Below are 24982 nucleotides of genomic sequence, written 5' to 3' on the forward strand. Positions count from 1 at the left end.
GTGCTTCCCAATTACTTTTATTACCCAATCCAAGTTTACAAAAATAAGTCGGAGCGCAGTGAAATTTAATCCCTTTCACATGAAGCCCGACCGCAGCCGACGCAACGGTCCAATGGAGCCAGTGAAGCAGTACAAAAAGTGCATCGTCACCGCCCTCGTCTTTGTGCGTTTGAAAATCGCCGGTTAAAACCAATCACGTACACAGAAGAAACCGCAGGATCATGGGGCTTTTACTGTTCCTGATTGGTACAGCCGCGGATAGCAAACGCACAGAGACGATGAGCGCCATGACGATGCACTTTTTGTAGTGCTTGATTGGCTCCATTGGACCCTTGCGTCGGCTACGGCCGGAATTACAGTAAAACGGAGTATATAACACGACACATACAAATGCAGATGCACGTACTGAAAGCGCAATATCTCGGCTCCTTTCTAGTGCTTGACTGATTTAGCCGACGCTGCACACGCACAAAGACGACGACCAGCATGACGCTGCACCTTTGGCACTGATTCGCTCCATCGGCTAGCACAGTCTGCTTCTGTCCGAAATAGGGCGAAGCGGAGTATAAACAGATGTAGAACTAAAGTCCACTTTGGATGCCAGATCTCTCGGACCATGCAGGACCGCTTCCTGTTGACGGGTTTTTCGCTACGGCTTTCCCCTCCTCGGGTCGATCAGGTGGATGTAATCGTCGGGGTCTTGCGGCGGGCACTCCTTCTGTCTGCAGGGCTGCCCGGCCATGGCGTTGCCTGGGAGCAAAAGACACCGGGCAGTGGTGAGCCTACTCCTCGCGTAATCGCTCACCTTCGGCATGTTTGCAATCCTCTTGCTCCCGTTTGTTAGTCGTGTTAGTCTTGGCGCCATTTCCTCCACCACCGCATGCTTCTGTCCCGAGTGAGTCGCTCCTCATCGCCGGAAAATGGGGTACTCAAGCGTGCAAGTTAGACCACTACGTACACCCTCCTGAGCGCCGGAGCCGAAAGTATACAGAGAGTCAAGTGTTCCACATTGCGTCTTTGGCCCATGGGAACGCAAGAAGGGGAACGCCGGTCAAAGACACGCAGGAAACGCGCGATAACGAGGCAATAAAGCGCGCGCCGCTAGGGGTTTAAAACCACGTGGGCGCTTTTTGGTGGGTAAACACCTCAGCATGGACTAACTGAGAAGTGCAAGCGCGAGCGGCTGGCCTGACTGCCTTGACTGGGGCACTCGCTGCACGAGCGCTTGTACAGCCGCCGGGGCTCCGAAGCAACTCGCTTGCGCTTTTAGCATGCGAGGCGAACGTCCATGCTAAGGTTAGACGAAGTATACTGAAATTGAAGTGGTCACAGAGCGCTTTTAAAAGCGATAGCATTTAGAAAAAGCGCTCTATGATACTATTGTTTCAAATCAGCATCGTTCTAGAATAGGGAGGCACTGCTGCTGTTGAAGGATGCGCGCCTCTTCACACAGCGCCTTCCGAAATTCAGTGTCATCTAGCGGCTCAAGTGAATGCCTAAAGGGGTTATGAAACAATATCGGGTTAGAATGTTTACGGCTTTGCAGAGGGGTACTGGCCCTAGTCTGGCCCAAGTATACTCGCACAAACCGCCACTGATTTAGAAGCTTCTTTGTCGTGGCGAATTCGGAGGATAAAAGAGGACTATTTCTTTCACTCTTTCCTTCGCAAAGCTTGATTATGTAATTCTGGGATCAAAACAATCTGCTTGACGACACTCCAGCGCGGATCGTGGATTAAACACGAGAACTGCGTGAGCACTCGACTTCGGCTCGTAGAAATCAATGCCTCGGAGGGCACTCGGGTAGTGGCTCGTGCCCAGTCACTGCGGTGATGACAATAGTCGAACTTCAAACAATGCCTAGAGCTTAGCACGCGTTTTCTACTTTGTCAACCGTCACAATCCTCCGCTGATGAAACCACTTTAGTTCCAGGCAAAAGTTGGGGTCTGAGTGTAAAATCCGATTGACGCCATCAGCATTTTGCAACTCTAAGAGTGACGTGCCTTTCAAACTTCAATCAAAAAGAGAAGAATGCACAATAGGACAAGAGAACAAATAAAGGCGGGCGTACTTGAGGCTATCCATAGGGTCTTTTGTTAGCATTTGGAGACTGCGTTTTGGTCGTGCCTTGTTACCTGTTTAGAGTCGCTTGGCTCCAAGTTTGTAATCGGTTCATCATAGCCCTGGAGACTGACGATCCCTAGTTCTGTAGACTGTTCCGGCGAATTTTTTTTCCAAAGTTGCAAAATGTATTTGAGACACTGAGTACAAGACAGCGAGAAATGTAATTAAATTAGAATAGGAAACACTCTTGACTAAATGTATTTTCCAGACACCAAAATGCTTCAAAAAGTATTTGAAATACAGTATGTGACTAGAGTATTTTAGATAGGCACAAGTTTGATTTGGCTGCAGTCTCAGCTTAAAGGGGCATTGCGAAGGGACGAAGAAAACCAAATGCTGCTTCAAAGGGCGTGCCTACCATTGTCAAACACGAGCGTTCAGTGACCACATTGGTCTAGAGTGTCGGATAATGACGGCATATGATTCTAGAGGTATGACTGGCTGAATAGGTGCACGTGACTTCTGATCCTTTAAGCGCGTGATTCTCACTCAACTTTTTGCTTGGAACACCCGTAAATTGGTAAGGTGTTCACACATTCCTAACTGGATGTTAATTCCATCGATTAGGAAGAGCGCGCATGGTTGTTGCATGCTCTTGTCGTTTACGCAATTAGCAATACAAAATGTGCTCAAAATTCCGAACTTTTTTCGCCTATTATGTTCAAAATACATAAATTAAGGCAGGTTCGCACATGCAGCGAAGCGCTGATGTAGTTCTGCTCATGTGTCGTCAGTTACTTATCGTCTGCCATGAGCAACAGGTTTGACGGTGGGATAAATAGCTGGTGAACGCTTCCGTCAGCACGCGCTTAGCGCGAGGTCATCACTATACATATAGCGCTTTGCTGCATGTGTGAACAGGCCTTTATTATATTTTAATGCGTTGCGAGTCCCACGTTCAAGCGAACGCGATGCAAACTAATAAAAAAACATTGGCCACAAACGCTTTGCAGGGTGGTACAGCGGGCAAGCAGGAAAATAAGGTGAGCAAGTCGCAGAGGAGCTGGCACACTCTCAAGAAAAAAGGGTGTCAAAAGGTGTATCGTTACACCCTTTGTCCCATATAATACACCTCCAAACTTCAATTCCACGTACACCGCCCTACAGTCGAACAGACGGCCCGAAATTTTACAAGGGGCTTGATAGCCGTTTGGTACAATATTTTAAATAGCTAAAGTACGTATCAAAGACGCCATAAAGAAAACACCGCGTTTTTACAGTAGGGCCAAGAAAACCCCGATTATTTTTCTTGTTGTCAGTAAAACGTACATTAGCTATTTTAATAAGTTGTACCACACGGCTATCAAGGCCCTCGTAAAATATCTGGCCGTCTGTTCGACTGTAGGGCGCTGTACGTCGAATTTAAGTTTGGGGGTGTATTATATGGGACAAAGGGTGTAAGAATACACCTTTTGACACCCTTTTTTCTTCAGAGTGCACAGCACACGGAGACAGCTCGCACGCATGTCATTACGTGACGGCCAGTTCAGCTCGTTACCAATCGTTCTACGCATTAACGTCACCAGCTGACCACACGAAACATATCGGTCGACATGTTTTAAGAGAAATGGCGCCCTGAGACAATGAGAGTCCGAGAGTAGCCCATAACAATGCCGAACAACAAATCACGAAACATCAAGCGTAAACGTAGTATGCCACGCCCCGCATTTCTTAATAAAGCTGTCAGTGACTACAAATATTTATTTACATTTAAAAAGCTGTCTTGGATAATAACGAACTAAATTTACAACTTGGCTCGTCCCCTTTCTTTTTTTATTTTCTGGTGTCTCTCGCGTAAGCACACAAAGACATCGTCGGGGGTTGGGGAGATTTAAGCGAGCCTTGAGTTACGCCCGCAGTGATGCACTGTCCTTGGCTCATAGGGATTAGTGGTTAATGGTACCTGTGGCATCGTTGTCACCGTAGTCAGGGATTAGTAAGTCAGAGTTTGTTTACATAGCTTTTCGCCATGTTTGCGCGAACGCTTAAGTTTAAATTTGATTAGGACAAGTGATATTATTGTTTTATTTTAGATAATAAGACACAAGCACGTCTAGGATATCTACTTTCACATATCAAGGGTCTGACGCTACAGGTAGCTGCCAATGAAAGGTACCGAGCTCTATTGAACGTGACACCCGATTCACTCAGTGCGATTCTGCTTGCAGTTGTCAGTTGCGGCGCCCAACACCGTCGCCTCCGTCCACGCTTTTTTTTTTTTTTGCCTCACGAGCGATGTTGCGATTGAAAATCGCAAGCAGGATGGCCTTTGTATAAGTACGTTGAGTACTGTTTCTGTTTTACGCATTAGTATGTATTAGTATTCTTTTTATAATTGTTTTGGGTCAGGAGATGCCACGGCGTCGCAGAGAAAAATTTAGTCCAGCTCATAAAGGCATGCGATGTCGTTTTTAAAGCCGAAGTCACACTGCTCATACACAATACAAAAGACAGTCGGCAAACGGATCCAAACGCGATCGAGTCACCGCGAAATCCGTGCTTCGAACGCTGCATGGCAATGAGTTCAATGAGAAACTTGGCGCACCGCATTCGAACCACGGATATTGCTGTGACCCGTGTTGGCAAACTGTCTTTTGTATGATGCACGACGAGCAGTGTGACTTGTGTGTTTGTTCAGCTTCAGACACCGTTAGTCAGCACCAGTGGGCGTCTGGTGTCTACGCCGAAGGTGATAAATTTAGCCAGTGCAGAACGACTGCTAGCCTAGCGTCTTTTAACGTGCATTGCACAGTAGTGACCCCACGACCGCACACCGGTACAATATTCATTCAGATCGAAAGGAGCAGGGGTGGGGATTGAAGAACGATAATACGACGAGCATAGTTTAATCAGGCGAATCAGGCGAAAGGCTTTTGTTGGCAAAGGGCCCATTTGCGCACCCGTGACACGAGTCGAATCCCCATTTACCAGATGGACCTGTATACCCATATGCATACCGTTACGTCGTCCATGCAATATACCATTTTTTTAAAAGCCCTATCAAGCGAGACTTTCGTGGTCGCCATTTCTTGGGCATGAGCCGTGGGATCGGAACCGAGTTCTCGCCGAATCCTGACGCAGCACTTCCTCTCGATATAAACTGAGCCGAGTTCACAGCCAGAAGTGTGACCAAACAATGGCGAACTCGGAGTATTAGCGCAGCAGCTGCTATAGATGGCGCGTACTTAGGAAAGAGCATATATTGGGGTAATCCTTTTCGCTTTCACTCAGCTATCGCGATATCACCTCTCCTGACGTCGGTCAGGAGAACTTACCTTGATCCGTGGGATTTGGCATTTTGTGACTTCCTTGTGAACCTTGATGCTGTGGTGGGGACCCGGAACCTTGACCTGGATTGAATCATGGGAAAATCTTGGTTTTTTCCTAGCTTGATAAACATCTCAATCCCATACAGGTTGGGGTAAAAATCGCCTGGCTAAGACATTTCGCCGAATGCCACAAAGGTGGAATAGCACTTCCGATGGAGGTTTTCACCAGAAGCACATTGAAAAGCCTCCGCTCCCACTAGAATATTCATCTACTAATATGCCGTTTCTACCCTTTTACGCAGCCCCCATCTCTACGCAGCAGAGAGGAGAGGAGAGTGTTTGTACACGGCTCCCTCTCACCCGATTTGAGCGGTGCAACGCAATTGGTCGCGCGCGCTATGACGTCAAACTAAAAGCTGCTTTCGGTTGCTAATACGTTTTTCCATGCCCTTGCTACGGCGCGACCAACACCAACACGATCAACCAAAGGTTCTCATATAAAGCTAGCACTTTAAAACAGCAGTACGATTACCTTGGCCTCCTCTCGTTGGCCTTCCATGACCACCAGGAGAGCCTTGATTGTGGGGTTCGACTCCACTGCTATGGCCTGCGTTGAAACGTAAACAAAAGTGTAGGATACAGTTCGTGCACCATTGTTACCCTATCAGCGGTATAAACACGCTCTAATTAAAATGCCCCTCCCCCCCCCCCCCCCCTTTAAGGAACAACAACAAAAAACATTTACAACTTTTTTTTTGTTTTTGTTTTTTGCAAACATTAATTACGTTTTTTGAAGCGTTCAGCTTTCGCCCAATTGTAGCACTAGCGGTCTGAACCAGATGGCACAGTTTCAGAACGAACCGTTGTCATATTTAAAAGTTATAAGTGGTTTTCGAAACTTTTCAATGGTAAAATGGTGACGAACAAAGCTTACGAATACGTGGGGCTGAATAAAGCAAACTACTGAAAACGGGCTCCATTTTCTTCAATTGAGAGTTTCAGAAGACCACTTATAACTTTTGTATATAATTGGTAGTCTGATTTCATGGGGAGGAGTGGTTCCCTAAACTAACTTGAAAGACGGGCCCTTCTCGACATTTGCGAGCTGAAATGACGTGTTACGTCACTGCCGCCACTCGGAACTAGCACATGCCTTAATGCAGGAGGTGGCTGGCGCCTATTCAGTGAAGCAAAGCAAAACTAACAGTACACAAAGAGCTGGTCAATAATTGAGTCCGCCGAAACTATTGGCCGGGATGGTCTCGTCAGTTAAAAGGCGTCGCCCCGGATAGGCGAAGTTTGCGGGGCTCGAACCCCGCTCCTGGCCCAATTTTTCCCCAGCTCTATTTCCCCTTCCTTAACTTTACTGCAAATAAATTCAATAATCACTTTCTCCCTTCTTCCTTCACTATATATATATCGCTAACGACAAGCAGCTGCAAATGAACTGGTCTGTTGTGATTTGATTACCTTGGTCTCCTGTCCCTGGCCTTCCATTATGACCGCCAAAAGAATCTGGATGCCGTGGTCCGGTGTTTGGGCCTGCATGGAAGCGAGCAACAAACATAAAAGGGGCCTTGCCTATTGGCACTACGCAGCCTCTGGAGTCAACTGGGGAAACGCGGGGGGGGGGGGGGGGGGGGGGGCAGGCCCTGGGCATCTCGTAATCGCAGTCAATGCGGCATCGGCCGATAAGACCGCCAATCACAAAGCATGCAGCGTGAACATAAGAAGCTACGGGTTTCTTAAGCTGTCAGTGACTGCAAGTAGAGCTACGCCAATAACGACAAGCGGATGCAAATTAAATGATTCGACGCGAGCTGGGCTACCTTGGTCGCCAGGCAATGGCCTCCCATTGTGTCCACCAAAAGAGTCTGGTTGATGTGGCCTCACTCCAGGATGCTGACCTGCGTGAAAGCGTGCGCAAATGAAAAAGGGGAAAAAAAAAGGTTCTTCATATTCTTGCGTAAATTCTAACGTGGTGGATAGGCGAGACCGCCCACGAGAATAGCCACAACGGTTGCTCAGGGTAAAAAAAGATCTCCGTACAGTGGCAGGTTGCAATCCCGGCCGAGATGCCCGCAGTCTGATAAAAAGGCTGGTTGCGGCGGAGCAGTGGGCAACCGATATTTTGGTTGCACGTCAAAAGATTCCCAGCTGGTCCAAATTATTCCTCAGTTTTCTTGCTGGGGCGTGCCGGGCGCCTTTTGTTGGTTTGGTACGTAAAACTACCAAATTCGACACACAAAAATCACAAGTTCGCGACACTATTGGCAAAACTAAACAAAAAGAAAAAAAGTTACCCTGGCCATTTCCTGTGTGCTTTCCATAGTCTTGTGGAAAGCCCTGATGAACTGGTCCACCGCCGTTGTGACCTGTAACCAATATTAGGGATGTTACCTAGAATGTTCTCATATATGACCTCACATCACAGTTCTACCGTCCCACATGAATTAAATAGTGCAGTGCAGGGGATCTTTTCAGTTCCATTTGTACATGATTCTGCTCCAAATCAGCGAGACCAGGTTGCTGGATTTCTCGCACCATCTTTTATGATTAGTAAATTTTATCTGAGTGTGATGATGTGAGTATTATTAAAATAGCGATAAAGAGTCCGCTAAAGCGATACGTCTAGGAACGACGTTATCTGAGCTCGTGCTTTTGATGCAAAGGTGAGGACAAGGATGCAATGACAATCGTCGCCACTGGCAAGTAGCACAAGGTCAATAGAACGCCAGCAGATATTTAAAAAAAGAAAAACTTTGTGTTAACGAAAACATTTATTTGTCAAAGAAAAACATGTCTAAGCAATAGAATTGACTGCAAATTAAAAAAAAAAAAAGAAGTAACTCTGTATACCTGTGGTCACGGGCGCTATGTAAATTACACAAGAAGTCTAACATTATTATAGAGTAAAGAGATTGAGAAAACATCACGACGATTCATATATGAATACGAAAACGTCCACGTCGGAGCCTTATATACTGTAATAACTAGACAGCCTTTGCTGACTTCAAGAACGAAGAAATATCACAGGATCGATGTTCCCGCTTAGTTTACTAAATTATCATCACAATATCAATGTATAATTTAATGAAGTCGGCCGAAACAAACCCATGATGAGACAATGGAACAATATTTGTAAGCATCGGCGGGTATGTTTAGTATGACGAATACCTATATTATTATTTCGGCGGTTTTAAAGAAAAGCAAGAAAACTACTGCATTGTTGAAGAAGCGAGCGTGTTACAAGTATGATTTAGATTGAAGAACCACATTGCAAACGACAAAACTGCTTTTCAATAGTTACCGCTAAAAATACAAGCCTTGGTCTAAAGCTGCAACTCAAAAACACGCGAATCAATTTACCTCACAAGAAAAACGCGCCAGCCCACACACTACGTTTGCAAGTGACAAGTTGACCGAGAATAACGGTGGTTGACTACCAAAACGACAGCCCAACAACCTTGCATCCTGTCACTTTATGTGCCACAAAATGAAGACGCACAACAAGGAAGGAAGAATACGATGGTTTCGAAGAGATCCAAAGGAACGCCACCAAGTAATGTAGGGGGGTCGATGGCCGAGTGTGTTTAACCGTAGCCTCCTTCATTCTAGAAAGCCTGTCAATTACACGACAGAGCCATTGAGCGCCCTGTCGCCGGAAAAAGGCGAGGAGCAGCGCCGAACGGTTACCGAAATGGTAGAGCAGAGTCACTTCTGAGGTCACGCACCCAGAGAAAGTCTGTCCAGTGGGTGTGGCGGCGAAGGTGCTGGAGAGGAGAAAAGTTAAGGAAAGGGAGGAGAGCTCCGAAGAAGCGAGAGAGGAAGAAGGGAGCAGGGGGGAGACGACCGACATTTCGAAGCGCAACACTCTGTCGGCGCAGAGTACAGTTCAGGCTACGCGTCGTCTGTTACGGGCTTATTTATTTTTCGCCTGAATATAATTAAGCTTGCGTTCAAACGTGGAGAAACTTCATTCGTTAGCTTTTTAAGCCACCTAGGGATCACGCTATAATATTTTCTTGCCAGAGCCTGCGAAATAAAAGGAAAGAACCAAAATTTGGTTGTCGATCCGATGCATTAATTCCACCGGGTGAATGAATGAAAATGGCGGCCCTCTCCGCTCAGCTGGGAGCAGCCGAAAGTTCACGCGCATGTGCTCACGCCTCTTGCTCTGCGTCGCGGGCTGATTGGCGCATTCGGGGGGGGGGGGGGGGGGGGGGGGGAGCGGGGGCGGGGCGTTACGGCGGCGAGATCACAGACTAGCCAAACTCTCTAACATACGGCTTTGGGGCAACCCTTCAGCTAGCGCCAACAGTACGCGCGGTGGCTTCTCCGCGAAGCAACAACAAACCGCAGCGGAGAAAAAGAAAAGAGGCCACCGCAGGCTTTTGGCCACAGGCGCCTGGGAAGGGAGGGTCGACGAAAATGTTATTTATTTCCGGATTTTACCGCTGGGGCATTCCTTGGCGCTGCCCGAGAGAGCCCCTGCGCGCTCTATCTTCTCTGATCGCCTTTCCCTTTTACAGCGGCCACGTTCTTTCGCGATTTGACAGACTTTCTATATTAAAGAAGGCCATGGCTCAAAGCACGTGGAGAAACTCGCGTCAGAATTCAGGGATCCTGGGTGCAATCCCCGCCCCTGCACATTTCGATCTGGGTAAGCTAGCATCGTACAACCGTGCGGCCGTGTATTCCTACTGCGTAATGCGCGTTAATGATCCCAGGCTAGCCCTTTGAAGGCCTCGTGTCTCAACAGATAAAGTAAAATTTTAAGATGAGGTCGAGATGGCAGTAAATAGCGGACTTCTTCCTACTTGTCCTTGCTTTGTTGGCGATTTTTTTAAATATTTATTCGATGTCAACACGGACCAACTAGCCCAAATTTAAAACTCCGCCTCGGCGTTGCTGCACTCACGTGAAGCAACGCCTCGGCGTTGCTGCACTTACGTGAAGCATTCTCGTAGGCCCAGAGACGTACGGCTCTGGAGCACGCTTCGTCGTATCGCAGCTGGCCCATTCGAACAACTTTGCACGGTTAAACCCTCGCATCCCGATATTCGGCAAGTATAAAATGGCATCACTTCATTTTTGAAGTGACGTCACTGTTGGTACTAGTGATGGGCCTAACTTTGCCGAATCGAAAATTCGATGCCAAATCTTGGGATTCGGCACAGCGAAGTTTTGCCGAACTTTCTAAAGATTCGGCATTAATACATTGTTGCCCTAAAATTGGATATATTATTTTTATCGCGCAAAAAAGTTTATAGTTTTTTTGTTTTTTTTTCGGGTAATAGCCACACTGTTTATGCAGAAAACCCGAGGGTTCGCTTTCCCGCGGAGCATGCGAATTGCCAATCACTGCAATCGACAGCATGATTCGAGCTGTTTACAAGACAGAGATAACGTCTTCGTGCGAAGATACCATCTGTGAAGATTGTATTTGTATGGAGAATCATGTTCTCGATCTGGTTATTCGCTCTGTTATTTATGCGCTACGTAATGGCTCTATATGTGTTCTGTGGGAAAGTAGACGCGGGGGCTTTGTTCATAATTAGTGCGGCTATTACTTTAGTAAATACGGTAAGGTTATATTCGACAAGATAATTGTATCAATGCCATTTTCGTGTGCTTACTGGTAATTTTAATGTGACTTTTTGCAGAAGTGGTTTGACTACAGGGTTGGGTAGTAGCGAGCGCAGTCACTATACGCTTGTTTCGGTTTTGACGCTTCATCAGCGCAAGGCTGTAAGTGTGCATTGATGGAAAAAAGCGGTAAGACTGTGCTTTATACTTCCTCTGCCGGTCACCGTTTCGTGCGCGAAAATGAATGCAACGGCTGTTGAGCCTTCACAAAAAGAGATAACAATAATATTGTAAATATTCATATTTTTTTATTCGAGTAAATTCAGCTTTGCATGAAAATGCACGTCCCATATTCGCAAGGTCTGGTTTTAACTTTTAAAATGCCGGTTTGTGATGCTAAGACACAACGGACGTTTAGGAAGTTGGAAAAAGTCAGGAATTTCGGATGTGCAACGTCGAGCATCATACTTCTGTGTGTATAGTTTTAGCGCGGATGAATGAAAACCGCGAAACAACGCTAATTTAAAAGCAATATTATTCTGTTTTGGCACAAACTACTTGTGAGCCGAAAACAGGATTGCTATAATGGCGAGGAGTACATTAAAGTAGTTGTCAGTCAATGTTCCAACTACCTCGTTGCATCACTGGAGAGATCAAATGAAAATCACGTTATTGCCGAATCTTTGCCGAAATTTCCTTTGAAATTTCGGCATGAGCCGAACCTTGTCGAATCTGAAGTTCGGCAGATTCGATCCACCACTAGTTAGTACGACATCAACGACGTTACCGGATGTGACGTTTTTATTACGTCACTTTCTGCCGCTGCCCGGCGGTTTCAGCATTTCTACTTCGTATCGCTGGTATTCGGAAGCACTGCACACAACTCGCGAAAGTGAGCAGAGCGGCATCCGGTGGCCGCGCCTATGGAGGCCAGAGCGGATGCAGCCCTCAGTTTCCCTTCCGGCGCGGTGTGACATCATATGGCTTCCTGGAGACCTACTCGAGCCCGGTGTCTTCCCGCCAGGTGGATGATCAAGTCCCTCTAATCGCAATTAGAGATCCATAAAGGGTACAATCATCACTGAATAGCCTAGAGTCACATCATACAAAAGACAGTCTGCAGACAGTGCCTGATCTGTTCCAATTGTATGACGCCATATTGGCCATAAGAAAACTGTCTGCACCCATGTTCGAAGCACACATATGTACGAAGAAAACGTGCTTGAGGCGGGTACCTATAGATAAATCTGTCATCATGCCTGCAGGGAACCCCGTTTCTTTTGTACCATGTACATGAGCATCTTGACCGCGGTTTAACGAGCACTCTAAGAAAAAAAGGTGAAGTCATTACACCCTTGTCACATATACGACACCCCAAAACTTTAGTTCGACGTATAGCGCACTGACCTGTGCTGGACGTCGAACTACTGTACTTTTACGAGTGGCTCGATGACGGTGGAATATAGCATATTAAACAGCTAAAGTACGTATCAAACACTAGAGAAAAACAAAACAAAAAAAAAACGAAAAAACACCGAGGTTTTGCAGTACGGCCAAACAAACGCCGACTGCTTTTTTTTCTTGCGGTCAGTTACACGCACATTAGCTATTTTAAGAACTTGTACAACTCGGTTATCAAGTCGCTCGTGAAAGTTGGTACCCTCAGTTCAACTTCAGTGCGCTGTATGTCGAACTGAAGTTTTGGGATGTATTATATGTAACAAGGGGTGTAAAAGATACCATTTTTGTAGCGTGAGCTACACTGGCCGAAGTTGAGCAGTTTCGCGTGGCTCGCATAATGAGCCGTGCTCCGTGCTGCGCATGCGCGAGGAGCAGTGACATCACACGGCACACAACTGGCGCGCCGGAGCCGCCGCCCGCGCTCCGCCGCCACCGCGCCCACCTCGCCGGTCTGCGCATTCCAGAGGAGTGACGTCATTCCAGAGGAGTGATGGCAGAGGCACTGGCGCCGCCGCGTGCCCAGCTGTGCGCCTCCGTTGCACATTAGCCAAGTCTGACGCTGCACCGAAACCGCTTGATAGCGCCTCTCATTTTGTGCGCATAAGCTCACGCTACGTATATCCTGGCATAACCGAGCTAAGCCACCGCATATTTTTTTTTTTTTTTTGTGAGGGCTGAAAAACATATGACCCACAGGCGGCATGCGGCCACTGACAGTCGTTTTTGGCGGCACGTGGGGCAGCTTAAGCTATAGGTCACTACATCCTGAAAAGGGTCATTCCAAATTTCGAAAAAAGAAAAAAAAACTGAAACGAAAATTTAGGAAGAGATACGCTGATTTCATCGTTCACCGTAAAGTATATACCATCACGGACATCTACTACTTTTACGCAAAAAGATAGGGGCACACTCTAAACAGGAATACTGAGTTATCTTTCCCGTTGAACATGCAGATAGCCAATCACGACGTATATTAGAAGGATCCCAGGCATTCACAAAGCTCAGAATACGATAAGACAAAAAAATGGAGCAGGGCCAATAAGCATCACGTTTAACTCGCTCATTATTACTGTGCACATCGCACTTTCCCGGTCTAATCGTATTCTGAGCATCGTCATCGGCTAGGATCCTTTTATCGCTCACCGTGATCAGTTGTCTCTGTGTTCTGCGGGAAAGTGGACTCACAGGCTTATCTCAGACTGCAGTCTTTGTTCCTTCGATCACGCACATTCATCCTGGAAAGGTGGTTTAAGAAGCTCAACCGAAATTTCGCTTATCCTTTTTTTAACCAGTTTTCATTTGAGTTGATCCTAAAACATCTCTGATTCGAGATGTTCTATACCAGAGGTGGCCAAGCTGCGGCTCGCGAGCCGCATGCGGCTCTTTGCATATTAATCGGCGGCCTCGCGGCTCCCTATACTCCGTTTCACCTTATGTTATACCTAGGGTTCCGCGTTTTCGGTTTTTATTTTTTCAAAATTCGGCGTACTTTTTTCGGTGTTTATTTTAAAATCAAATTTCCGGTTTGTTTCGGCGAATATTTATTTCCAAGACAGTTTACCGGTTTTTTTCGGTGAATATAAAAGAAGCACCATCGGACACCGGATCAGATTATCCTTGTAGCTGTGATATTTGCAATCACTCAAAGAATAACGACACTTCCGTCAGGACACACCTCGAAATCGCGGAATTCGCGGGCATAACTTCTTCAGGCGCTTATTTTTCCTTCCCATTCTGACGACGTGGCCGTCTGAGGTGGTTACCGTACAAAAACCAGCGGAATGTCTAAAAAAAAGAAAAAGATCCACCATGTTTATGATTTTAACAACAGGGAAGTTTGAGAGAGCGTGTTAAAGGTATTCACGGCTTTTCTCGATGTCCTCTGAAGTGCATGAGGCGAAAAACCACATCCGAACATTTTTTTTTTTTTTTCGGAACCGGAACTTGACACGCTAAGCCCGATCACAGAAAAGCCACAGGTGTCCCGCGAAGGCCAATCCGCGACCTCTTTTGTTGCATGTTGAACCTTGGAAGAGAGCAATCACAAAGACGTCACATAATGTTGAGCCTCACAAAGCTCTCTCCCTCTCTCCCTTCCCCACCCACCTTAACGCTGCCCTAAAAAACTGAACTTTTTTCGTTAAAACCGAATTCTAGAAAATGGATTAGACGTACTTTTATCGGTTTTATCGGTTTAAACCGAAAACGCCGAACCTACAAACTGACCTTTTTCGGTTAAAACCGAATTTCCGAAAATAGATTCGGCGTACTTTTATCGGTGTTTATCGGTTTAAACCGAAAACTCCGAACCCTAGTTATACCGCAGACAAGGCTAGAAGCGCGAGCTCATAGCGTTGGGGGCTACTCTTAACGCACGAGAGCTTGTGCCGCCGAGATGTGCCCTAGAGCCAGGAGCTCGCGCTTGCAGCATTTCCTGCGGTACATCGTAAGGTGAAACAGAGTATAGTAAACCTAACCCAACGGCCTCCCTGCCGATCACACAAGCACTTTCCCAAAAAGAGAAATGGAACGCGCTTTAAATTGAAACATAAGTTGCGGTTTGGTAGTCTTGTGCTACCAAACCGCTACCTTACGTACACTTGGACTGCTTTTGACTCGGATAAATCTAAAGTAGTTCAAGTTTCATTTATTGCACCGAACAAAAGTTTGCCCCCCCCTCCCCCTTTTTCTGCCTTCCATCTTCCAGGCGGCTCTCGATCGGAACTTTAGTGGTTTTGTTTGCGGCTCTTAGGCCGGGTCAGCCTGGCCCACCCTTGTTCTATACATTCCAAATCTGACGCAATGTTTGGATTCCTCTGACTGCTTTACAAATTGCGTGTTCAAGGGGACTAGGTTCGACGAATGTTTTGTTTCTCCTAAAAAGAAACGGAACTCACGGAAGTTACGATATCGCGTCTGATTGCAAATGACGAAAGCTCCCTCTTTCCTCGTTTGAGCCTCTATAGCCAATCAGACGCGATATCCTCACTTCCGTCACTTCCGTTTCTTTTTAGGAGAAACGAAACATTCGTCGAACATAACCCCCTTGAACTTACAGAGAAACAGGTCGTCGTAACGAGTGGGAATGCTGCTCGCCACACCCTACAAATTGAAAACACCTTTGCAACGAGTGATTGGTGGCAATAATTCTACGTTTCTTTTTTTTCTTGTTCGACAAGTAGAAGGTTAAGGCCTCACAAAAGACAGCTGAGTCTCGTTGCAGAAGGGGAACGTCGGATACCTCTGAGTCTTCCCAATCAGCCAACTCTGAAATACAGAATTTCACGGATAAAACTGATTCACAAGACACTTTTCTCAGAGTGCTTACATGTCACTTTCGTTTTCATTCAAAACTATAGTACCATTTCCTAGCGCTCCTCGGGCTGGTTCACACAGTGGCGGTTGATATCAACCGAGTACGTTGTGCAGCCTTGTCCAGCCTCATGTTCGTTTATGACGAGACTAAAGCCCCACGCTTGGCGTTTCTTACAAGTACCGCCAATCATTGTTGTGCGAACGCGCAAGACACGTGCCACGAGCGAGCGCTCCGCCGCTATTCGCTTCCTAGAGCCGCTTATTTCAATGCTTAGCCGACGTTTGCTTCCAAGAGCTGCATGAGGCACCTAGGGGCCTCGTACTATGGCGCATCTACTACATTCAAGACAAACACAATCGCATCAAGAAGGCTCTTGACGAAAGAAAAGCTTCTGCATATGTTTGCGTTTGTCTTGCAAGTTACGTGAAATGCTCCGGGGCGCGAGGCCCCTGTCTCGAGTGGCCCTTGGAAGCGAATGGTGGTGGAGCACCCCCTCGTGGCACGTCTCTTGCGCGTTTCCACAACAATGTTTGGCGGTACTTATATAAAAAAAAACACCTTTATCAATATCCAGGGGCTTTTCGGCGGGTGGCCTTAGCGCCGGCTTTCCTGCACGGCCCTGTATTCTTTGCTCGTCACGTGACCGAATTCGGCGAATAGTGGCGCCGCGCGTGAGGCAAAGGAAAGGGAACATACGCCGGGGCGCTTGCAACGTCGGCGAAGCGACCGTACCGGTGGCTTTCCTGCACGGCGCTGGATACTTTGCTATTTACGTGATCGATCTCGGCGGATTGCGGCACGGCGGTACGCAGCATATAGACGCGCAACTCTGGGTTCCGTAGGGAGCCTACACAGGAACTCTAGACGAAAAAAAAAAAACACTGACGCCATCTATCCGTTAGCCCTGGAACTCTCGTCATTTGCGTACATTTCCCTTCTTTTTCGCCTTATTATTTCATCCTGAACTTGAAAATATTGTGACGGTGTTATGAACTATAGTTTCTCGTGAATAGCGCGTAAATTTAATCTTGTTAATACTGAATTCACTCTATACTCCATCTTATAAATATCTGTAGTGCAGACTATGGAGACACTAAATGAGCTGCGTTTAGAGAATCGGCACTCTGTTCCCCGACATGATGCTTCAAGTAGGTTTAAAGGGAAGCTGAAGAGGTTCTTGAAACAAACAAGTTATAGGTGAATTCTAGAGTATTTTGATCCCTTGAATTTGACTATCATATTATTTTTCCCCGAAGATCTACCTAAACGCGAGAAAATACAAAAAGATTCCGACCAGCCATTACGTCATGAAATGATAGTTCGGGGCCACCAAGCGCGTGTCGCTCATGTGGGCAGCGCGTGCAATTGCAAGCTCGACAGGTATGGTCCCTCGCACTGACACCAGACGGACGTCTTTTTCGGACTTTAAAAATAGCTAGAGTGCGTGTGCGTAGCTTCGATAGGCTGAAGATGCGCGAGAGGGGTTAATTCTGAAAACTCGTTTTATGACGTCACGCTCCGGGAAGGAGGGGCCTCAGTGGAAAATTTGAAAATTATTTTCTGCAGCTTCCGTGCGGCCAAATTGAAAACTAATCTCGATATTTGTGATCCTGGAGCCCAAATGAGGACGATTTAACTGTGTTTACTCAAATATAAAACCGATTCAGTTTCCCTCTAAAGCACTTGTACTTTACTTGAAGTACGTGGAGCCTCCAGATTTTGTTTTAACAATATCGCGCGAACACCGACGCACCGTATAGATCACCGCCTTATCGCGGCGTGAAAGAGCGAGTCAGCGAAGTTAGACGTGCGCCTTCTGCCACACGCGCGTATAGTCTCGCTGACCTGCTCTTTCACGCCGCGATAAGGCACTCATGTACCAGCCGGTCACCCTTCGCACGATATTGTTTAAAAAAATCGGAGGCTGTAATTACATTCCCTAGGTATGGACTTATACTTTCCTATCGAATTCAAAGAAGAGTCTCCAAATTTCGTCTCGTTAAATATGTATCTCAAAATGATGCTTTGCCAACTCTGAAGACATACTGGGCGGAGAAATACTCCCAAGAGAAATGAGAGCAGACGACGCATCGGTCCGTTTGCACTGTGGGAGACTTTCCCGCAGCATTTTCAACTCTCGCTACTTCTCGCTCGGTCAGCGCGAGTGAGGAGGTTAAACAATATTAGGGGAGGACACCCCTCCACGAGAGGATTGCTTGCTGAAGCTACGGGAGTGACGTCACGTCCTCTTTATCATGAAAGATTGTGTTAAAAAGTACCTGGACTCTACTTTGAAAGTAAATTGTATTTATAGTACTCTACTTCAAGTACGTCGCACCCGAAGTACTTACTACTTTACCTGAAGTACATACCCTCTCATTTACTTTGTACTTTACGTAAAGTACTTTTAGACGTACTTTACCCAACACTGAGTTCCACGGATATCTCATAAATGACGCCAGTGCCAGAGTGTTTTCTCATCGTGCAAGTCAGTGTGGCGACCAAATGCAAGTTAGTGAACCAGCCATTCGTTATACGTTAAGAGAGCAGGGACAAGATATCGTATTTTAACGCAGGTTATTGGGAAGGTTGTGCAAGAAAGTACCGACGTGAAAAAACGTGTCTGTAGCCACGTCATTAGCGTGAGGTCCCTTCTGTGTTGTCAGGTGAAGACACGGAAGTGACACCACGTGACGGAAGTTGTACCACGTTACATCCGTCACGTGTGACGGTGGAGCTTGGACTTTGGTGTCCTTTGCAAAGTTCTCACTGCCGCAGCAGGGCGCCCTCGCGGGCGCAGCCTCACTTCCATTGCTTGGCGCAAGCGATCATGCGACCATAGCAACAGCCGTCAGAAGTCGCGGTATGAATTATGGTGCATAAACGATTGCACCGAGATTTATCCACCCAAAAAACATAATGTACGCACGACGAATTTGTCAGACATGAACAAACTACCGCCACAATCGTCTCGAACTACGGAATTAGTATACTCTGAAAAAAGTAAGGGCCGAAACACCGACCCCCGGGGTGCCCCCGATCTTGAAGGAACGAAATCTGGTTTTAGATCCGTTAAAAACAGCAGACTGCGTCTTACTTTTCAGAAATGCCTCCCGTAACCAAGAGTCATTACTTCCTAATCCAGCGACATTGGAACTGAGTAAACAATCGGGTCTTATATTTCGTGCCCACTACCACCGCGGGGGTCAGTGGTGGGCACGGAACACCTGCGACTTGCGGTGAGCCAGAAGATCTGTTCACGAACATGCCCCCATCTCCCAATGGGCAAAAAGGCAGTTTCTTATTTCTGTGCTTGAGTAACAGAGAGTCACAGTAGATCGTTCCGATTACTCCGATAACTATACCTGTAAACGATGCGATGCGATGCGCAAAGACGCCGACGGATTATCGGGCATCGTTATCGGGATTGTTGGACCGATCCACTTATGAACAAACTAGAGCAACTAAGTAAGGTACGCTTAAGGCCCTTTCACACTCTTGCGACCGAGTACGACTGAGAGAGACGAGATCTCTTACAACTTCTTAAATGTTTCTAGAATGAGGGAACACACTGACATTGTGGCGCCATCTATGCGGTGACCCTAGAACTGCATTTCACAAAAGCGAAGGTTTTGCGGGATTTCCGAGGTCAAATGCGCGTAATACCCATAGAAAGGCTCGTTTATAACATTGACAAAAGCTTTTCGAGCCAAAAAAGAAAGGATATTGCGCGAGAAATAAAAACAAATATGCCGGACCACCGAGTTTACACTGCTTCCCAATAGATGGCGCCAGTATGTTCTCTGGTTTAAGAAGTTTTAAGGAACCCAGGTTTAAGAGGTTGCAAGCAGTCGCAAGAGTGTGAACGGGCCTTTAGAGTATCGGCATTCCGTTTCCGGGTTAACTGTGGGCGCTGCCATTTTGGAGCTTAGTGCAAAGCAGGTGCAATATAGACCATTTCAAAAGTCCATCGAGCAACATTGGGGGTCGCCATTGCTTGGGCACGAAGCGCGTGCTTGGATCCGAGTCCTCACTGAACGCTGACGTTACGTTCGTGTCCAATAACATTCTCACAGTACGTGATCAAGCAATGGCGGACAGGTGATGGCACAAACTTTTGAAAAAGCTCTATTGGCAAGCGTTACAATTTGAAAATTGGTTCCTTTCTTTTCTTTTTTTTTTTTATTGGTGACGTGAAAAAAGAAAAATGAAAGACACGAAGAGGTGGACCCAGCGTTGTGGTGGTCGGCTACTTCATAAAAATGATATTTAGTGAGATTAGGTCTGCGGTCTAAAGCCGTAGCCATGCAGCTCATACATCATCCAAAGGACATGGGCGTCTGCAGCAGACATAACGACATAATTATTTGCGGACGCTCCTCAAGGACGTTCGAAGCATGTCCGTTTCATACATACTTCGAACATGTCTTCAGACAGTATTTGTATGACTACTGCCCAAGACCCCAAGACCGCCATGAAAGAAAAAAAAAACTCCCCAGACAGTGTCCGCAGACTCTCTTTTGTAGGATTTATTAGCGTTGTGAAGCTCGCACGATGTCGTTTTACTTTGTTCCAGACTGCTTTGAGATTTCTCGGGGACGGAAAGGCGTTTCCTGCGATTTCAGATAAACTTTTAGACAGGTGGCAACCATGATTTTAAGTGCCAGGATGATTGGCTAGCGTTTGGTTAGGTGGCGCGAGCTACCGCGCCTCATAAAGGGCAAAGTCATTAGCATCCATTCATTCATTACTGAAATGTACTTTGAAGCATGGAGGTAGGAAGGTTCTGGGGGCGACGCGACCAGAGGTGAAGCAGGGGGTAAGGCTTCCGGTTTAAAGGGGCTCGCCCCCAACGATGACCTAAACCAATATGCGCTGTTGGACGGACTTGGGCACCCCTGGACGCGACTGGATGAACTTCCTTGGGGGCGTTCCCATTGACCGCGACCTCTATCTTTCCGCTTCACTTCAGATTTTCCCGCTTGGCTGGCTGGAGCCGGCATGTCGCCTCTTCTTATTCCTACCTCCGTGCTTTAAAGCGTACTCTATTTGGTGGTTCGAGGCCGAACTGCCTCCTTGTAGGTACGGCTCGAGTAGAAATGAAAAAGGAGCATCTCATTTACCTCCGACGCCTTGGCCCGGCGGTAAGAAGCCGAGGAAGCTCAAATAGTCTTCGAACGAGTGCACGCCAGGAATGTTGAGCCCGTACGGTCCGAACGGCCCCCCTGAAGGGCGCACAAGACGACAGTCAGTATATTATGACCGCGCCGAATAGGCCATCTTCAAAAGTGCGCGCCATCTAGTTGTCGCTGTTTAGGCCACTGTTTAGGCCACTGTTTAGGCACATACTCTTAATACCTATTTAGTCCTTTGCAAAAATCGTGTTCTGCGCGCTGCAATCTTTGTCTGCTAGGCTGTGAACGCCTTCTGAGCATACGCTGTAGCTCCATTACGCGGTATATCAGACGCTGTGTACGTGCCCACAGTTCTGTGACTCAGCATTTCTTCACCCGTGCGATAAGCGCTGCAAAGTTATATAGAGCACTTCAAAAATTACGCCCTCTTACGGTCGATCCGAATATACTGGACATTGGCGTCCCTAAAAGACATAATAAAAATAACGAGTCTACCTATTGTATTCACTCTCTTGGAAGTGAGTATTACATCAGTTATAGACGGGCCAGTTTGTTGGTGTTCTTTGCACACGCCGCTTCGCAGCATTTTCGGGTCGACCGTGAAAGGTGTAATGTTTGAAGGGGTATATTGCAAACGACGCGAAGGTCAGGGGCTCTAAACTCGTGAAACACAAAGTTGGGTCCGAAGTTGACGGAGCGCACCGATTGGACAATCACGACGATGGCTTCGCACTTTTGTCGCCGACGTCCAATCGGCGCGCTCCGCGAACTTGCGGCTCCAACTTTGTGTTTGACGAGTTTAGGGCCCCAGGATTCCACGGGCGAACTCGGCTCAGCCTATACACTTCCTAAAATAATCAAAGCCTGCGCACTAAGCTTCTGACCTGATCACTGAGAGACAAAGCGCAAGGACGCAGATTGGACACATAAGTGCTGCGTCAGGTTTTGGCTGGGTCCCGTGTCCAATGAGCACGTCAAAAGACGCTCGGCACTGGGCTCCGGTCCAATGGCCGAGTTGGTGCACCATCCGATGACGATGGCGAAAGAAGAGGTCGTTTGCGGGTCTCGGTGTTGGCTCAGCTCGTATTGGGGACCGAATGCTGAGTCACCGTTTGCAGAAGACTCGGATCCAATAACGTGTTTCGTGCCCGAGAAATGGCGATCGTCAATGTTGACCGATGGGGTTTGGGGGATGAGTCACCGAATGTACTAACGCACCGCCCCCTATAAAAATGATTTTTGATTTTTTATTGAAAACGTTTTGACATCTTGTTGAAAATGATTATTTCCTTTTGACTTTGACTTTCTGTTCACATGGTAAACAGAAAGTTTGTTGACTTCGTGATGAAACTTTTCTGATGATTTTCTTCAGCCTGAGTCAAAAGAAGAGCTGTTGACTTTCTATTAACTTTATGTTGATTTTTTTCTGCTGACTTCCTGTTGACATGGCCAACAGAAAGTTTGTAGACTTTGTGCTGAAACTTTTCTGATGATTTTCTTCAGCCTGAGTCAAAAGAAAAGCTGTTGACTTTCTATTAACTTTATGCTGATTTTTTTTTCTGCTGACTTTGTGTTGACAGTGTCATCAGAATGACTGCAGACGTTCTGTTTATTTCGTGTTGAAAATTTTCTGTTGACTCTCTGTAGGCAGTGTCAATAGAAAAGCCACAGACTTTATGTTGATTTTTTATTGAACGATGTACACCTCGACTAGATGTCAAAAGTCGCTAAGTTTTTCAATAGTCTCTGACAAGGTGAGAACCGAAAGCAGCTTCAGTTATCCCGTCTCCAGTGCGAGCCTACTAGCCTTGACAACGCTTTGGCGTTCTTGCACCTCGAGCGCGCGTGCCGTCAAAGCACAACGGAAGGCATGGGGCGCGAGCTGGCTCGGAGCGCGTGGAGCGAAAGCTCGCGTTGCCGAACCCAGGAGGTTCAATTTGTCTTATCAGCCTATTAATTTGAGCTCGTTCTGAGCATGACCACTGAAGCAAGCGATAGGCCCGTAGCTCTCAAGTTTTGACCAGCGCTCCAGGCGGGCAAAATATAATATTTGGCTCGCGTTTTGAACGTGCGTCATTACGGTTCCCCGCTAGTTTTTTTATACTCCATACCATTCTAAGTGCAAGCGTAGCAGAAGCTACAAGAGCGAGCTCCGAGCTTTCGGTGTCCCTGCCAAGCACGCGGGCTCGTGCAGTGCGAGCATCGTTTGAGAGAACGTGCTTTTGCAAGTAGATTCAGCTTCGCTATCAGGTCAAGTGAAACACACGGGCTCACGGAAGCTATGAAAGAAAGCAATAAAATAATAAAGCTGAAAGGAATGTTTAATGGGACGCTGAGGCCCTGAGATGCGTAATTCTTTTTTGTATATAAGTTTTTTTGTTTTTTTTTTGACGTTGTGTTATCGCGCGTCTACGGATACTTACAGATGCTTGCATCGAACGTGGCACGGGCAAAATCGAACGTTACAGCGCGGCCTCGATGGTGCTGCCAGCATAATATGGTCGCGTCTTGCGGACACGCTCGCGCACCCTGCCTGAGAGCAACGGGTCTATGGAGCAGACGATGTGGCGGGACGATGTAGCAGACGATGGTGCTCATCCGGGCTACCTAGGGGGTGCTAAGGGGATCTACTAGTGATGACGTTTAGAGGAGGAAACGCGCAGGCCTTGTCTTCATGATGGTATTGGTTCAATCCTCACACTTACCATCTGGAGAAACATCAGGCTGGTAGTATAAAGAAGAAGAAAAAAAAACTTCGTATCACCTCAGCATGGACTAACAGCGAAGGCTGTGCAAGCGCGAGCGGCTAACTTTGACTGCCTTGACTGCAGCATTCGCTGCACGAGCGCTCGTGCAGCCGTCGGGGCTTCATTCCAAGCAACTAGCTCGCGCTTCATCATGCGCGGCTAACAACAGTTCATGCTAAGGTTAGACGAAGTATAGGGAGAGTTCACGGGCGGCCATAGCTGTGTGCGCGGCTTTTGAGCGCGTGCTATAATGGCGAGCCACGGCCACTCGATCCCCCCTGTTGGTGCGGCCTGCCGATGTCTTTCCGAAAACAAAAGAGCGCGCGTGAGAGGAGAACTTCTCCCATTTTCCGTGGGGGCGCTGCACATCGGTGAGCGGCCTTGTGAGCTGAAAGCTATTAGCGGCGAGATGTTTTGGTGGCGCCCTCCTATGGTTCCCCCTTGTGACGTCATTACCTTGCGAACAACAAGTTCGATGGTGTTTGTAAATAGCATGGTGGAAGCCTGAAATCATAGCGCTCTCAAAGCAACACTGCCAACACCGTCGAAATTAAAGTTCTTTCATTCCTCTTATTTCCGTCGATGGTTTACCCTTTCCGACGTCATAGTCAGCTTTTGGGCCAATCGTGGAAGGCCGACCACAGCGACGCTTTCGGTCGCGCACGTCGCCAATACATCTTGTACCGCAGAAAAGGCTGTAAGCGCGAGCTCCTTGCTCTGGGGCAGATCTCGGTGGCACAAGCTCTCGTGCAGTAAGGGCAGCTGTCAACGCTATGAGCTCGCGCTTCCATCCTTCGCTGCGGTACAACATAAGGTGAAACGGAGCATAGAGAAGGCGCCCAACGCGCTCTTGCACCCCGCTACCCAGATAAAATATCTGCCTGTCATTGGCTTCGCCGATACCGAAACGCTGCGGCGGTTGCAGAAAGCAGCAAACTCGTTTTCCCCCCACCCATGCACTGCTGCGCTCGGCGTAAATATCGTGTCACTCTGCCCTCGCGTGTGTGGTTTGTGTTGGCATTTCGGAAGCTGCCGGAAATGTAAATGCGCGTTCTAGTTCTGAGTGCCAGACGGCGATGAAATGTGCCAACTCCACTCGTGAAACACGAAATCCTGCAGTTGATGAAGCACAATGAAGTCTCTTCCGAACTTGAGTTCGCACCGCTGACTTACATGGCTGGCTACTTGGCCTCCGTTTGCGAACAAAAGGGGACCATTTTTATTTGTATAAATTGTCGTAATTTCAAAGTAATTAGCTGAAACATTCAACCTAGCAAAGCAATAAGAATTTCCCAGTGAAAACAAGGAAGGCTAATGTGTAGAACCCGCTCAACTTTGCA

At 47.2% G+C, this 24982-nt stretch overlaps 1 protein-coding gene across 2 annotated transcripts in view; it reads right to left on the bottom strand.

Annotated features, from left to right (window-relative positions):
- The window catches only part of LOC8051285 (protein pygopus), a 64997-nt gene continuing 40015 nt past the window's right edge, over positions 1 to 24982 (bottom strand). Inside the window, exons 4-9 of one of the 2 annotated variants that reach the window (XM_040212550.3) lie at positions 7698 to 7769; positions 7224 to 7301; positions 6865 to 6936; positions 5927 to 6001; positions 5401 to 5475; positions 1 to 750 (exon numbers count right to left, since the gene is read on the bottom strand). In XM_040212550.3, coding sequence (XP_040068484.2) covers positions 650 to 750; positions 5401 to 5475; positions 5927 to 6001; positions 6865 to 6936; positions 7224 to 7301; positions 7698 to 7769 — 473 coding nt within the window. In that variant the 3' untranslated portion in view covers positions 1 to 649. The remainder of the gene's footprint in view (positions 751 to 5400; positions 5476 to 5926; positions 6002 to 6864; positions 6937 to 7223; positions 7302 to 7697; positions 7770 to 24982) is intronic. The other variant, XM_040501706.2, reaches the window with a different exon arrangement.

The sequence above is a fragment of the Ixodes scapularis genome, unplaced genomic scaffold (assembly GCF_016920785.2).
Source record: "Ixodes scapularis isolate PalLabHiFi unplaced genomic scaffold, ASM1692078v2 PGA_scaffold7__128_contigs__length_106722199, whole genome shotgun sequence".
NCBI lineage: Eukaryota > Metazoa > Arthropoda > Arachnida > Ixodida > Ixodidae > Ixodes > Ixodes scapularis.